The 15,416-nt window shown below is 41.5% G+C and overlaps 1 protein-coding gene across 3 annotated transcripts in view; it reads left to right on the top strand.

Moving 5' to 3' along the window:
* Positions 1-10,618, top strand: part of dmtn (dematin actin binding protein) — a 25,433-nt gene extending 14,815 nt beyond the window's left edge. For 2 of the 3 annotated variants that reach the window (XM_022765892.1, XM_022765891.1), the window contains 16 exons: positions 973-1,028; positions 2,855-2,889; positions 3,203-3,283; positions 3,379-3,507; positions 4,549-4,593; positions 5,604-5,787; positions 5,914-5,958; positions 6,109-6,261; positions 6,385-6,488; positions 6,742-6,847; positions 7,216-7,274; positions 7,358-7,400; positions 8,220-8,227; positions 8,337-8,402; positions 8,487-8,567; positions 9,923-10,618. In XM_022765892.1, coding sequence (XP_022621613.1) covers positions 2,878-2,889; positions 3,203-3,283; positions 3,379-3,507; positions 4,549-4,593; positions 5,604-5,787; positions 5,914-5,958; positions 6,109-6,261; positions 6,385-6,488; positions 6,742-6,847; positions 7,216-7,274; positions 7,358-7,400; positions 8,220-8,227; positions 8,337-8,402; positions 8,487-8,567; positions 9,923-10,036 — 1,230 coding nt within the window. In that variant the 5' untranslated portion in view covers positions 973-1,028; positions 2,855-2,877 and the 3' untranslated portion in view covers positions 10,037-10,618. The remainder of the gene's footprint in view (positions 1-972; positions 1,029-2,854; positions 2,890-3,202; positions 3,284-3,378; positions 3,508-4,548; positions 4,594-5,603; positions 5,788-5,913; positions 5,959-6,108; positions 6,262-6,384; positions 6,489-6,741; positions 6,848-7,215; positions 7,275-7,357; positions 7,401-8,219; positions 8,228-8,336; positions 8,403-8,486; positions 8,568-9,922) is intronic. The other variant, XM_022765894.1, reaches the window with a different exon arrangement.
* The last annotated feature ends 4,798 nt before the right edge of the window (positions 10,619-15,416 follow it).

The raw sequence follows: 15,416 nt of genomic DNA on the forward strand, positions 1-15,416 counted from the left end.
TCGAGAGGAAATGAACCTGGACAGTATTTTCTGTCCTCCAGTAACAAACGAGCCCACAGGTCGTCTGTGCAGCAGGTTGTTATGACATCGCCGTTAGGTTTTGTTGCTAGGCGACATCTAGTGGTTGTAGTGATGATGACAGGAGCAAAAAGGAAAAGTGTCGGTGGCGTAGTGTAAAGAGAGACAGAGTCCACGTCAGGAGGAGGTGGTGGATGGATGAATGTGACACAGGAGAGCCGTGTGTTCGATTCCCGTGTTAAACCAGCAGTTTATGTTGTAACCATGACAACAGAGATCGTACGATGTTGAGGAAGTACTTATTTTAACGTAAACTACCATCTTTTCCTAAACCTAACCAAGCCATGACCGTTTTTATAGTCACCATGGCGACAAAGATAGATATGCCCGCTGTAGGTACAGTCCATGTGTTTATTATTGTAACCATGACAACCAAGGTCCAGCAGGGAGACAGGAGACACTCCTACAGGTCCTATCAGAGGGTTGCAAAAAAAACAACCTATTCACATCTACTCAGGCACTTGAACACATCATCAGTGAGGCGTTCGCTGACCTTTCTTTCCCACACACCATCGATGCCCAGGAGGCTTTGCACCGTGATTTTCAACAAATATGGACAAAATAAATGAATAATGAACGAATGAATATTCACATGGTTTTAATTTAAACTTTTTAAATTCATGAAGAATTTATCAGGAGATGATGGAAATGAAAGCAGCTGCTGCAGGAACGTGACGCGTGATTTTCTTTAAAAACTTTTGCAGCTACAGATTCTCCGAGAAGAATTTATAGTTTTTATTACATTTATTTTATAAATCCAGAACACAGAAACAGGACAGTTTAACCCTGTTATTAGGTTCAGCTGGTGGTAAAAACTTCACTGTGTGTTTGTTCATTAACTCCAGCTCCAGCAGTTTCCCGCCATTTTTAAAAATATACATGTTTGTGTTTCAGCTGCTGATCGGGCTGAAGACCAACAGATACAGACATGATCCCTTATTCTCCCTAAGGTAACACACACACACACACACACACACACACACACACACACACACACACACACACACTGTATTTCATTATGAGCATGTGCAGGACTTTTCCTGTGGCTGACCGTCTGTTACCCAGACCTCTGTGTGTGTGTGTGTGTGTGTGTGTGTGTGTGTGTGTGTGTGTGTGGGACAAAGCTGTGGACTCTGGAATAATCCCTTTGTGTCCATCGGTCACATCAGACAATACAGAACTGGCCACCCAGCAGCTGCAGCAGAGCCATGTAGACTGAGAGTTGTGTCGACTGTCTGAGGTTCACGTCTGATTTCGTCCTCTGATGATTCAGACAGATATGTCTGACCAATATTGAATTTCCTTATATGAAATATTTGTTTTATATGATTTTATATGTACATGTAAAATGAAAACATACATGTAAAATGTATATATAAATGTATATTACCTATTAGAAATGGGAACAGTTTCATATATTGATATATATGGTGGTTGCACCAGTTTAAAACTACTCTAAATATACTTAAACATACTAAAGCAGCTTTTAATTGTTGATTTAAATGGTTTTACGTTACGCTATCTTATGTTACATTATCTTACATTATGTTACCTTGCGTTGCATTGCGTTGCGTTATGTAATGTTACATTACGTTATGTTACATTGCATTACCTTGCGTTATGTCACCTTATGTTACCTTGCGTTACGTTATGCAAATACCTGTTAAAAGGTGGATTCAAGAGTATATTTAAAAATTGAGAAAATACCTTAGCGTTCAGAGAGTTAGATTAATGAGAAAAACATATATAAACATATTGAATTTTGTTGAATGTACTTGTATGTTGTTTTTACAAACACAGCATATATAAATTAAATATATATCATCAACATATATGGTCACAACATGTTAAAAATTCATCATATAGATAATTTGAATATATTCTTTTAATAATTTTACTCTGGGTATTTCATATATGTTATAAACTTATATCTTCATATATCCAGAGGATCTATATACATACATACATATATACATACATACATACATATATATATATATAGATATATATATATATATATGTGTGTGTGTTAATACTATATTCTCTTATAGGAGACATATACGGCAACATCACTCTTGATATAGGATCATATTTTTCATATATTAAATTTCTGTGTGGGTAAACAAGTTCACCAAAACAAGAATAATCAACACTCTCATTTACAGCTCCATAGGCTCCATATCTCCAAATTACCTGCTAAAACGTTTCCTGTTTTTACCCAAGATATTTTTTAATCTGAATCATTTTCAGAAGAGAAAAAATGAGAAAATCTGATTAAATGAACAGGAAGTCTGTATTTTCTTTTTCTCTTAATGACCTTTAGGTTTATCATGTGACACTGTGTGGGGGGGCCGCGACCCCCGGGTTGGAAACCACTGTTTTAGAAAAGGTTTTTGGTTCAGTCAGAGTTTGATCACAGCAGCATCTAGTGGCCGTTAGAGGAACTGCAGCTGATGGTCCGTCGACACGACCCCAGCACGGGGACGTCATCGACTGAACCCTGGTGGATATACAGCTCTGGTTGTGCAGCTGTCTGTCATAGAAAGCCTCTGCAGCAGATTTCTGATTTCCAGCTGACTCACACACACACACACACACACACACACACACACACACTGTTATCTGTCAGCTGATTCCTAACTTACCTGCTCCTGTCATTTACTCTCAGTTTCACTGCAGTTACACACATGTAATAATATACATGTAATAATAATATATTTTATATATTGTTGTATATTAATGATATAATATCATCCTGTGTGTGTTTTTCTCTCAGAAACTGACCAATCAGCAGTCAGGATGATGCCCAAGGTAAACACTGTTGGTGATATTTCTGCTTTCTGGTCGAGTGTGTGTGAAGAAGAGTCTTATTATCTCTGAGGTTTCTATTTTTAGGATCTAAAAAGAAAATGAAGATCATTCATTTTATGACTCGTCTGAAAACGCCACGACGTCTCTGTTCAGCTCTGAGGGTGGATTGTTTCACACTGTGTGTGTTTTAAAGACGAACTGAACTCTGAATCCACTTTGACTCGAACCGTGTCAGTGTGTGATTAACCCTGTTTGTTGTGTGTGTGTGTGTGTGTGTGTGTGTGTGTGTGTGTGTGTGTGTGTGTGTGAGCAGCAGCTGGCTCAGACATCTCCAGGGAGTGTGTTGTCGCTGAGAGGGCCCAGTATCCCAGGATCCCCTGCTGCCGCCATTGTGGTGAGACACACACACACACACACACAGATGAAGTTATATTATCCTTCTGATTAATCTTGAGGCAGTAATCTGTAATCCCCCCCCCCCCCCCCCAGGCCAGGGTGGAGGATGGGGTCATCGGCTATAAGGACTTGGCGGCGTTACCCAGAGACAAAGCGATCCTGGACATCGAGAGACCAGACCTGATGATCTACCAGCCGCACTACAGCTACAGTCCTCTGGAGGTGACTGACTGACTGACTGACTGACTGACTGACTGACTGACTTTGACTGACTGAACTCAGACTTGACTGACTGACTCCACTGACTGACTGACTGACTGACTCAACTGACTGACTGACTGACTGGACTGACTGACACTCAACACAACAGGAAGTGGTTTCACCAAGGAAGGTCAAGCATGTGTGGGGGGTGGTAATCAGGACGCCAATCTAGACCTTCTTCTCTCTCTCCCTCTCTTGTCTCTCTCTCTCTCTTCTCTCTCTCTCTCTGTTCTCTTCTCTTCTCTTCTCATCTCTTGCTCTCGAAACTCCGCCTCTACTCTCTCTTCTCTCTGCTCTCGATCTCCTCTGCTTCTCTCTCGTCTCTCTCTCTCTCTCCCATGTCCTCTCTCTCTCTCTGTCTCTCTCCCGCCTCCTCTCTCCTCTCCTGCTCTCTATCTGCTCTCTGTCCTCTTCTCTCTCTTCTCCTAAACTGACTGGCCCAGCTTCGGCTCCTCTCCCTTCGTCTCCTGTCGGCGTCTGCACATGTCTCTCAATTCGAGTCTGCCTGGTCTAGTTCTCGTTGATCCTTTTTCTTTCTCCCCTCTCTCGCTGCCTCTCTCTCTGGGCGTCTCTCATTTCTCTCGTCTCCTCCTCTGTCTCTCTCTCTCTCATCTCTGTCGTCTCTATCTCTCGCACTCTCTTCATGTCTCGTCATCTCTCTCTCGTCCGTCTCTCCTCTATCTCCTGCTTCTTCTTCGATGTTGTCTCGTCTCTCTCTCTATTTTAAAACATCATTTTCTCATTAGATGAATGTTGGTTTTGGACAGATGTTTACCTGTTTCCAGTCTCTAAGCTAGGCTAGGCTAAGCTAAGCTAAGCTAATCGGCTGCTCGGTCCACACAGACGCATCATGAATAATGAAACACATCCAAACTTTCTGCTGATGAAACACTTTGTTAGTTGTTAGTTCAGGAAATTCTTTTATTTTGACAGCGTCTTCGTCGCTCTCTGAATCTATTTATGTGTTCGACTGTTTAATCTATTTTTATTTCTTTCCTCCAGAGGTCCTTGTCTCCTCGCTCCAGCTCTCCTCCCCCCTCCCCAGAGGTAAGACCCCCCCCCCCCTTACATGTCATGATGTACTTTATCTTAAAGCGTCCTCTCTTCCTGTTTACATTGTGATCCACACAATGGAAGGAGTTTACACACTGCATTGCTGCTTTGTGATTGGCTGATTGGATAACTGCATGAAGGCCCAGGTGTACAGGTGTTCCTGAAAAAGTGCTCAGTGAGAGAACTACTTTGAGTTTGTATCCCTCCGCGCCAGCGACAGTCAGGGCGGCAGCCATTTTGTTTTCAGGTTTTCCATCCGTCTCATTCTCGTGGACTCGATGTCTCAGTAACGCCGGGACAGAATTTCTTCAAATTTGGCACAAACATTTACTAGGACTCAAGAAGGAACTAATTAGTCTTTGGTGGTCAAAGGTCAAAGGTCAAAGGTCAAGGTCACGGTGACCACACAAAACATGATTTGGCCTTGTGAACAAAACATCTCAAGATCTCCTCAAAGGAATCCCTTCACATTTGGCACAAATGTTCACTTGAACTCAAACTGATAAGCTTTTGGGGTCAAAGGTCAAAGGTCAAGGTCTCAGTGACCTCACAAAATGCAGTTTTGGTAACGCTTTGATGTCATTTCTTCAAATTTGGTAAAAATATTCACCAGGACTCAAGGACAAAGTAAATATATTTTGGTGGCTAAAGGTCAAAGGTCAGTGTGACCTCAGAAAACATTTTATACGCATTACTCAAGACTTCACAGCAATTATGACATAACATCTCACCAATAGTGAATATTTCATGACTCATCATAAACAGGGATGTAACCTGGAACTAGTCTGAGTGGCGGAGGGATACGACCACGAGGTTCTACTTTCCTTCTTGCTTGAAAGGTTCATTTTCTTTAAAAGTCAGTGAAGAGAATCAAGTTTCGATGTGAGCTGTTGAACCCGAGCACACGTCTGAACGGAGTCTCGGGTTGTGTTTCTGTCTCTGCCACTGAGCAAGGCACTAACCCGCCTCCTGCCTGACTCTGTGTTTGTCCTCTGTGTGTCCAGAACCTGTCCAAGGAGTGGCTGGAGAACCGGTCTCCTGGAGGATCCTCTCCCGGCTCCACCATCCAGACCAGCAGAACGCACAGCACGCACACGCCGCCAACACCACACACACCAAACACACCAAACACACCACACACACACCTGTCTGGTACCAAGAGCGCCGTGCAGCACTTCCACAGGCCCGGTGAGAAAAAGTGCCTGTGGAAACACCCGAGTTACTTCATGTAACAAACAACCTGTCTGTTTTTAAACTGCTCCAATTAAACATTTAAAATATTCAAATTTATACCAATTTATTTATTTATTTTAGAAAATGGTTCCAACATCTACAAGAAGCCTCCGATCTACAAACAAGGTTCAGTCGGATACTGACGTTTCAACTGTTCATACTTCAGTCTGAGCTCAGGGTCACATGTAAACACTGTGTGTGTGTGTGTGTGTGTGTGTGTGTGTGTGTGTGTGTGTGTGTGTGTGTGTGTGTGTGTGTGTGTGTGTGTGTGTGTAGATGCCTCGTCCTCTGTCGTCCCTCAGGGGAAACACATCGAGGATCTGATCATCGAGTCGTCAAAGTTTCCAGCAGCTCAGCCTCCGGACCCGAACCTGCCCTCCAAGATAGAGACCGACTACTGGCCCTGCCCCCCCTCGCTGGCTGTGATTGGTACACACACACACACAGATTCTGTATTAATCAGACAGTTCTCCTCTCACCTTGTATCCTTTCCTCCCCTCTTCTTTCCTTTCCTTTTCCTTTTCTGTCTCCTTGCTTCCTCTCCTCCTCTAGAGAAGGAGTGGAGGAGGAAGGAGCAGAGGGATGAAGATGAGGAGGAGGAGCTGGATGATGAGCTGTGGGGACTCCGAGCTCTTCAGAAACAAGAACTCAACAAGGTGAGAGACAATGATAGTGGTCCTGGTCCTGGTCCTGGTCCTGGTCCAGAAGGTGGGAGAAGAGGCGGGGGGGGTCGAGATCTGGATCATGGACCAGGGTTCACCTCTCTCTCTCTCTCTCTCTCTTTCTCTTTCTCTGTCTCTCTCTCTCTCTCTCTCTCTGTCTCTCTCTCTCTCTCTGTCTCTCTCTGTCTCTCTCTCTCTCTGTCTCTCTCTCTGTCTCTCTGTCCCTCTCTCTCTCTCTCTCTCTCAGATTCAGTCTAATCTGGGTAAAATCATCCTGAAGGAGGAGTTGGAAAAGTCAGCAGCTCCTCTGAGGAGGAAAACCCGCTCTCTACCGGACCGCAGCCAAAACACCGGTACACACACACACACACACACACACACACACACACACACACACACTCTGGTCACACACACACACTCTGGTGACACCTGGTGGTCTGGATGAGAACAGACCACCAGTTGCACAAAACACCTTAAGTTAAGATTTTCCTTAAAATGTTTTAAGGGTTTTCTCCTTATCTCAGTCTTAAACTTCAGGAATCCCTTAAATTGTTGAACAAGTAGAAAACTTAAGGTGTTTGATAAGTATCAACACTTTGCTTTAATCTGATCAATGATCCTGGAACATGATAGATTTAATGATCATTAATAATCATTAATAATCATTATCTGCAGGAAGGAATCTGATAATGAACTCATTTCATTTCCTCCTCCTCTTCAGGGTCCAACGTCTCCAAGTCTGTGTATTTCCCAGCGTCCTCTAAGAGCGGCCTGTCCAGGGTGAGTAACACGAGCGTCCAATCACAGCAGAGCTGAAGAACAGGTGATGAACAGGTGATGAACACGTCTCTGTGTGTTTTCAGCTGCAGTCAGCAGAGTTCAGCTCCTCAGAGAAAACTCCAGCAGGTAAAGCGGCTCTGAACGTGTTTGTTCTGTGACATCATCAGTAGGGGACGTTACTGAATCTGTGTTTGTTTTGTTCATGGAGAGAAATTAGAATCAGAACGTTCACAAGTTAAAAATGAGGTTTACAAATGTGTGCAATGATTTGTGTTTGTAAGTTTGGAAACTCATAAATGTGTGTTCCAGTCCACAAGCAACTGAAGATATGACAGAATATAGATCATCTAATGGGAGAGAAACACATTTCAACAGAACAGCACCTCCCAGCTTATTTAACATAAACATGAGCTTTACTTCACATAAAACACAGGAGACCTGAAAATATTGACCTATAAACCACATATTTATTTACAGGCTGCTGTATAGAGTCTATAGATGTTATTCTTTCCCACTTTGAAATCATATATGAATTCACCAAAAGCCCAGATGTCCCAGTTTTCCACCAGCATTTAAATGCAGCATGCACATGTAACCTGATCCGTGCACAGAAATTTAACAATCTGTAATAAAACAAAAAAAAGAAAGAAAGTGAGAAATGTTTGTAGACGTCTGTGAAGGTGAAGTTAAAAATCTGCATATAAATTCTTCACATGGAATCAGGGTATTTGAAAAGTAGATTTACACGTGTTCAAACTTTACCACTGTAACGTCAGTTAGAAACCAGCTAACATGACTTAGCTTCATAAAAGTGTAACTTCATCGAGGTGTTGTTCACCAGGAAGACATTGACCTTTGACCTTAAACCAGCAACATGTAGATGTTTTCGTGTCACCTGATGAACTCTGACTCTCTCCTTTTCTTTTCTCTCTCTTCCTCCTGCAGCTTTTCAGGTACAGTCGCACTGTTTTCAGAAATTTACCATCATTAATAATAGGATGATTTTTCTGTTACTGAGTGTGTGTGTGTGTGTGTGTGTGTGTGTGTGTGTGTGTGTTGCAGAACGGAGATTCCAGGATGGACAGAGGAAACTCTCTCCCCAGCATGTTGGATCATAAGGTGACAGCGGTGTGTTTGTTGTTTTCATGCAGACAGCTCTGTGTTGTTCGTCCAGGTGTGGAGATGATTGATCTGATTGGTCCATGTCTGCAGGTCTTCCCCTATGAGACGCTGGTGGTGACGCACAGAGGACGGAGCAAACTGCCCCCTGGTGTGGACAGGACCAAGCTGGAGGTAAACACTGTTGGTTTGAGCTGCAGCAGAGAGACGACGCAGGTAGGAAATACTGGCTCCGCCTCTTTGAGATGGGAGCAGGTGGCTGGTCTGAGTGAAGGCGTTCAGGGCAGTCTGAGTTAAGGTTTCCTTAAAATACAAACAGCTGCACAAAACACCCTTAATCCTTCTCCTTTCCTTAAAATGTTCACTTAAATATTCAAGCTGTAAACTGGTTTTAAAATAATGGTTGGCTGAATAATGAAGACTTGTTCCAAAAGAAGAGTCACACTCATGTCTTCTGATTAGCAACGACACTGTTCCCTGTGCCCTCTGTTCTCCATGACATCCAACACTTCCTGCAGATGTTTCACAATAAAAGTCTATCTGGAAACAGAGGGATTTTGCCATTTGAGTTGCTGGAGGGCTTTTATTGTGAAACATCAGTGCAGGAGGTGTAGAGTCATCATTTACCCAGAGAGAAAATATAGTTGTTTTTTTTGATAAGAGAGACAGATCAACTGAATATAATATATATACATATATTTTAAAATATTTTATCACAGGCTCTTGTGGCCAGAATGAGTATTACAAAGACAAACAGATTCTTTCCCTCAGCGCTTCCTTTTTCCTTTAAGTCTGAGCTAAGGTTTCCTTAAAGTAAAAATAGTTGCATAAAACACCCATAAGTCCTCTCCTTAAGGTGTCCTTAAAATGTTCACTTAAATATTTAAGGTGTTCTCCTTATCTTGGTCTTAGACTTAAGGAATCACTTAAAGTCAGTTAACTGTTGCACGAAACACCTTAGCACCACACTAAGGGAAAAAACTAAAGGTTCCTGTGATTGTATCTTAACTGCAACATCACAATTTCTCAAACTGTGACTATATTTTCCATCCAGGTAAACGATATAAACTCCTTTAGTAAAACACAAAAAATGTGAATGTTTTATTTTGAAGAAATAAAAAACAAAAAAACATCAATAAACCAATAAAAATGTCAATCAGTCAAGTTTCACAGAGGTCATGTGACTGTAAAACATGAGAGACACAGACTGCGGCTAAGTCTGAAGACGCTCTGAGTCTACACCGCCTGCACTGATGTTTCACAATAAAAGCCCTCCAGCAACTCAAATGGCAAAATCCCTCCGTTTCCAGATAGGCTTTTATTGTGGAACATCTACAGGAAGTGTTGGATTTCAGGGTTAGCGGATTAACATTTATAAAAAACCATGAAAGTAAATGAGAGAAAATTAAAACCAAATGTTTTTATGCTCAGTATTAGATTCAGTGATCTGTTTAAGATGTCGTTCACTACAGTGACCTCTCTCTCTCTCTCTCTCTCTCTGTCTCTGTGGATGTCTCTCGCCCCTGCAGAGACACCTCTCTCAGGAGGAGTTCTTCAGTGTTTTTGGGATGTCCATCGAGGAGTTCGACGGCCTGTCGCTCTGGAAGAGGAATGACCTGAAGAAGAAGGTCTGTCTCTTCTGACGTCGCTGGGACTCCACTTCCCACAATCCCCTGCTTTTCTCGGATCGCTGGCAGGATCCTGAAACCCCAGACTCTGGACAAAATGTCATAATCAGCAGCACAAATACCACCACCATCATCATCATCATCACCACCACAGCAGCAGCAGCTCGCTGTGGGACGGTGTGTCGAAGTCACAGGTTCGATGTCGACTCAGTGAAGGTTTGATGCTGCAAACGTTAAATCATCTGTTTTAAAGCTGATCAGAAAATAAGCTTCAGTCTCTGGACGTCTGTTTAAGTTCATTAACAACAAAACTACTGAGCACAAATGATCATTGTGAGGATTTTAGAGCGGGAGTGACGGATCTGGACGCACAGAGCAGGAGAGAAATCAACGTTTGGCTTTTAATCTTAAAAATGACATCATCATAGTTTTGAAAGTTTGTCTCCCTCGTATTCAAACTCCAGAGGAAAATAATTAGCTTTGACTGTAGAACGCAGGTTGCTAAAACCACATTCTCAGACTGTTGGACTTAAAGGAGCTATTTGTAAGTTCTGCTTTTGCTACATAGCTAGCGTTAGCATTAGTAGCTGTTTACTCACCAGTCTAGAAGAAACGCTGTGAGTTCAGCAACAAACTTCTGTCTCCAGAGGTGGAAACAAAGACCAATGTTAACTCTTGCCTCTATCACATCTTTTCTTCTACTGAAGTTAGCATGCTAACCAGCTAGCCCCGACTTGTTTCGCCACTTTCCAATAGAGTTCTGCAGGAATGATCGTATCTTAGCACTTCCTGTTCCCTCGTCCTGGCTTTTTGAACAGGTTTTTGTTTAGATAACAATAATTTACACTTCCATATAACATTTTGTTGTCACTTTGTCGCCTTGCAGCTAATCCTTGTGAAATAAGACTAGCAGCCGAAAAGGCAGATTTTACCTTCTCTGTTTCCCCACAGCATGAAATGGGTGACAAAGATTTACAGTAAATGACAATAATGTAAATCTGTGGCGCTGTACAGAGCGAGGACTCTAGCTCACATAGAGTGCTGCAGGAGCCCAGAAACTAGTTAGCATTTTAGCACTTCCTGTTCCCTCGTCCCTTGTCCTGAAATCAGGTTGTGTTTAACACAAACTCCAGAGGTTTCACGATTTATTCTACGACATAATGCATCATGCATGTTGTACACTGGGCTCAACTCAGTGGTTAGTTTGCTGGCTAGACATGATTAGCAAGCTAGCTACTATGTCAACAATGCTAACAGGCTGATCTGCAGTCGCCAGTTGGCTAGCAGTTTGGCTCGCCTAAGTCATTAGCTCGCTAGGTAGGAAATACACAAAATACAACTCCTACTTTTAATGACTTATTCAGAGTGAATAATGCAGATTTAAAAACGTGTCAGTAACATAAACTGTTTTATGTCACACAGTTTATTTTCTGTAATAATTTTCTGTTTTTTTCTTGAGGGAACCAGAGCGATGCTAACATGTAGGCTAGCTTACAAAAATCAGAGGACGTATTACAACCTTTTGTGTTATAAACACAACAATGGCTGAAGCTCTTCAAACTTCCAAACAGCTCCTTTAAAAGTTAATGGATTTCTGCTGTGACACTTCCTGGTGTGACTGGACACAGTGTGAATGGACACTGTGTGAATCCTCTCAACAGATTTCAAACTGAGTGGCATGAAATGAGGATTTTGGACATGAAGGGTCAGGGTTTAGTTCAGGAGCATCACAGTAAGTTCGTAGGACAGGAAGAGGAAGTAGGAGGCCGGTATGTTCCAGTGATCAGCAGCTGTTTGGTTGTAGTGGTGGTGTTCTGGATTACAGAAGGTTATATGTTAATCTCACTACTTTAAAAGATCAGATTAAAGGTCACACACACACACACACACACACACAGCGTCTGCGGGCTCAGACCAACTCGTCGAGCCGTCTGCAGCTACAGGCCGAGGTGTTCCCGCTCTTTGAGGTTTCGTTTCATCAGACCGGATTCATTCAAACTGAAGTTTTTAAGTCAGGGTTTTATTATTGAGCTTCCAGCTGCAGTCGGGGCATTAAAACAACATTCCTGCTGACTCTGAGTCAGGCGTTGACTGAGGGAATACACCTGTCAGCGAGCTTTAAAGAAAAACAAAACAAAAAAAAAAAGCATTGTTCCTATTGGCTTAGCCAGCTATGATGTCATAGTGACAGCATTTCTTTCCCAGCACTGAAAAGAAAAATCAGGAGACAGTTTGATCGCAGTCACTCAGTCTGATGTTGAGCATCACATCCAGCAGCTAGCAGCTAATTCCCACTGAAATAAAGAGGATCAGGTCAAATGTGAAAAAAATATTGAAAAACAAATTCTGACATTTAATCTCAGAATTCAGATTTTAAAGTGATTGGTTTCTTTTTAAAATGGCCTCAATCGTCTTCCGTACCTGCCAGCGATGAAAGCTACCACAGCTGAATCCATCCATCAGATGAGGTTAGTAATTCAACCTTCAGCTTTACTTTACAACTTCAGGCTTTAATGCCGACGTCTTTTCAAAATAAAATGCTTTGGAGGAAAGACCTCGAACCCTGAATGTCCCAGGACAAAAAGGACGTCTTCCAGTGGAGTTGTGGGAGTTACGTGATGGTGTTGCACAGAATCTCTTAAAACGTTTTCGTAGTTGAGGAAAAAAAATAAGTGAAAGAGATTTTACTGTTTCCATGGAGACCGATGATTTGCTGCCATTAGCACTTGGGATACCTGTTTATCACTTGTGGGAAGCAGCTAACGTTAAAGAAGTGCGTCACTATCTCGTCCTCAAATTGTTTTGACGGGAACTTCACCAGGTGAACTTTGGCCTCTAAGGTCTTTTGTGCAACAATTTAAGGGATTTCTTAAGTATATTAAAAGATAAGGAGAAAACTTTAAACACTTAAGTGAACATTTTAAGGAGAAAACTTAAGGGTGTTTTGTGCAACTGTTGGATGAATTTTATTTTAAGGAAACCTTAATTGAGACTTTAAGGAAAAGCTTAACTCAAGGTGTTTTGTGCATTGACCTGCACCAAACGATTCATGAGCAGGTCTCACCTGAACAGCTGACAGGTGAGACTGAATCACATGAGGCTGTCCACAGACTTTCAAAATAAGATGTCAGACTGTTTCAAACCTGTTGTTGATTTTCTCCTCCGTTCCTTCTGGCTGTGATGAAACTGTCTCCTTGTTTTTTCTTCCTAGTTCAGCAAAAGCCACTGCCCTGTTTTATCTAAGTACACCGCGCACACACACACACACACACACACACACACTCCTGAGGGATTCTTGCTGTGTAGAAGAACAATAATAACCTTCAAACCGGAGCTCAGAGACACGTCGACTGAACCCCGTCTCTGGTTTGTCCACTCAGCAGGTTGTAGACATTTAGCGTTGGCTAGTGTTGCTTAGTGACCAAATGATGTGCAGCTATTTTTTAACCTACATAGAGAAGTGGCATGTTTGTTATTAAAATCTAAAATGTAAAAATCATCCATCAGTATGTGAATGTTGAAAAGAAAATGATCTATTTTCACCATCGAAAAGACGAAAAGAGACAAAATGGACAAACTCTCCTGGACTTCTCTGAGGTTTCTGAAACTGAAGAATGATGGGAAATCACTGGACATGTATCACCTGGACACCAACACAGACCTGAAGTGAACTGAACTGATGACACTTCAGTGCATCTGTGACGACTTCAGCACCTGTAGTTATATATCTATGAAGTATTAATGTCCACCAGCATCATATCTGATCTCCATAAACGTGGAGAGGTTAAATCTAAACCTGCACTGCAATAGAACTAACGAATAGTCGACTTGTTTAACACGTGTAAGTGATTGAAAGCAGCACAGGTGTTGGTTCATCACTGAACCTCAGTTAAAGGTGCAATATGGAGGATTTAATGTGTCAATAAATCAAAGTTGGATGGATACAGATCAATCAGTGTAATGACTGTAAACCAATGAGACAACTTTCGTCTGAATTTGGTTCAGATTAGAGTCTTGCAGAAAAGAAGATCGGCCATGTTTTCAAATTTTCCTGCAGAAGGCTGATGTTTCGCCTTCGTCGGTCACGTTTCAGCTTCAGCTGAATTATTGAGGAGTGACTTTAAATGTTAACGGGTGTGTTTGTTATCTGATGAAGTCTGATTGAATCCTCGCTCAGCTTTGACAGTCATGTAAAACCTCACAGTTCAATTTTCAGGTAGTTCATACATCAAACTTTCCGACAGTAAAAACAAGTCGAGCTGAAACGATCATTTCTCATGTAAAACATCAAAACTTTAAAAGCTCCAGCTTCTTAAATTTGAAGATTTGCTGCTTTTCCTTTTAATTATTGTGATAATTTAAATTTTGATTAATTTGAAGTTTGGGCTGTTGGCCGGACAAAACAAGAACTGTGAAGGTGTCACTTTTGGTTTTTGGTAAAGTTTACAAACCAATAATAAAAATAATCATCAGTCTCCACCTCCACCAGCTGATGACCATTTAATCTAATAATATCTAATAAAAGATAATGATATATAATCTAATGATATAAAATTTACTTACTTTAATACTTTAAGTGCACCTATGGAAGCCCTGAGAGGCAAGTGATTTTTTTGTTTGTTTGTGCAATACTCATTTCAGCCACAAGAGGCTGTCATTTTTTTGTTTGTTTTTTTTTTAGTTTTCTGGGGCTTTTTTTGGGAAATATTTTATTTTGTAATACTGATTCATGTTTTTTTCCGGCTGATTTTTATTTTATTTTATTTTCATTTTAAAATTTTAAAATTTTAATTTTTTTAATTTCAATTTAATTTTCTTTAGTTTTCTTATTTTTATTTTATTTATTTATTTATTTTTAAACAATATGAGTATTAGAAAAACGAAGACAGAAAAAATGAATGAATAAATTAACGTCTCAAAGCTTCCATATTTCCCTGTTTATTCTTATATACTAGTTCTTCCACTGAACTCCAGCAGATTTCCCTTCTGACCTGGCGGTTCACCTTGTGAAGTTTTAAATTAGCGGCTGACGGTCTGTTCTCATGTGTTTACAGTCATTATGTTGTTTTTGTATTAAGGTGAATTATTGAAGGTCAAACGAGACTCTGCACCTTTAAATCAGCAGCTCAGACCTGTGCCAGGTGTGAACGCAGCTCTCTAGAGTCTGTCAGACATGAATTCACTCTCACTGTAAAATCACCGCCGTCACGTCCCGCGTCACGCACCGCCACGTCTGCCTCGCCACCACACGCTTCCTGTGTCCGTGGAAGGACGAGACTGAAGAAACAGAAGTGTGTGAAGATGTTGTCAGTCGGAGTGAGCGAGCATCAGTCACTTTACGTTGAGATGATTTACTTTCTTCTTTCTGTTGATTTTCTGAGGAATGATTCTGATG

Source organism: Seriola dumerili, unplaced genomic scaffold (genome assembly GCF_002260705.1).
Source record: "Seriola dumerili isolate Sdu_G_001 unplaced genomic scaffold, Sdu_1.0 BDQW01000783.1, whole genome shotgun sequence".
Taxonomy (NCBI): Eukaryota; Metazoa; Chordata; class Actinopteri; order Carangiformes; family Carangidae; genus Seriola; species Seriola dumerili.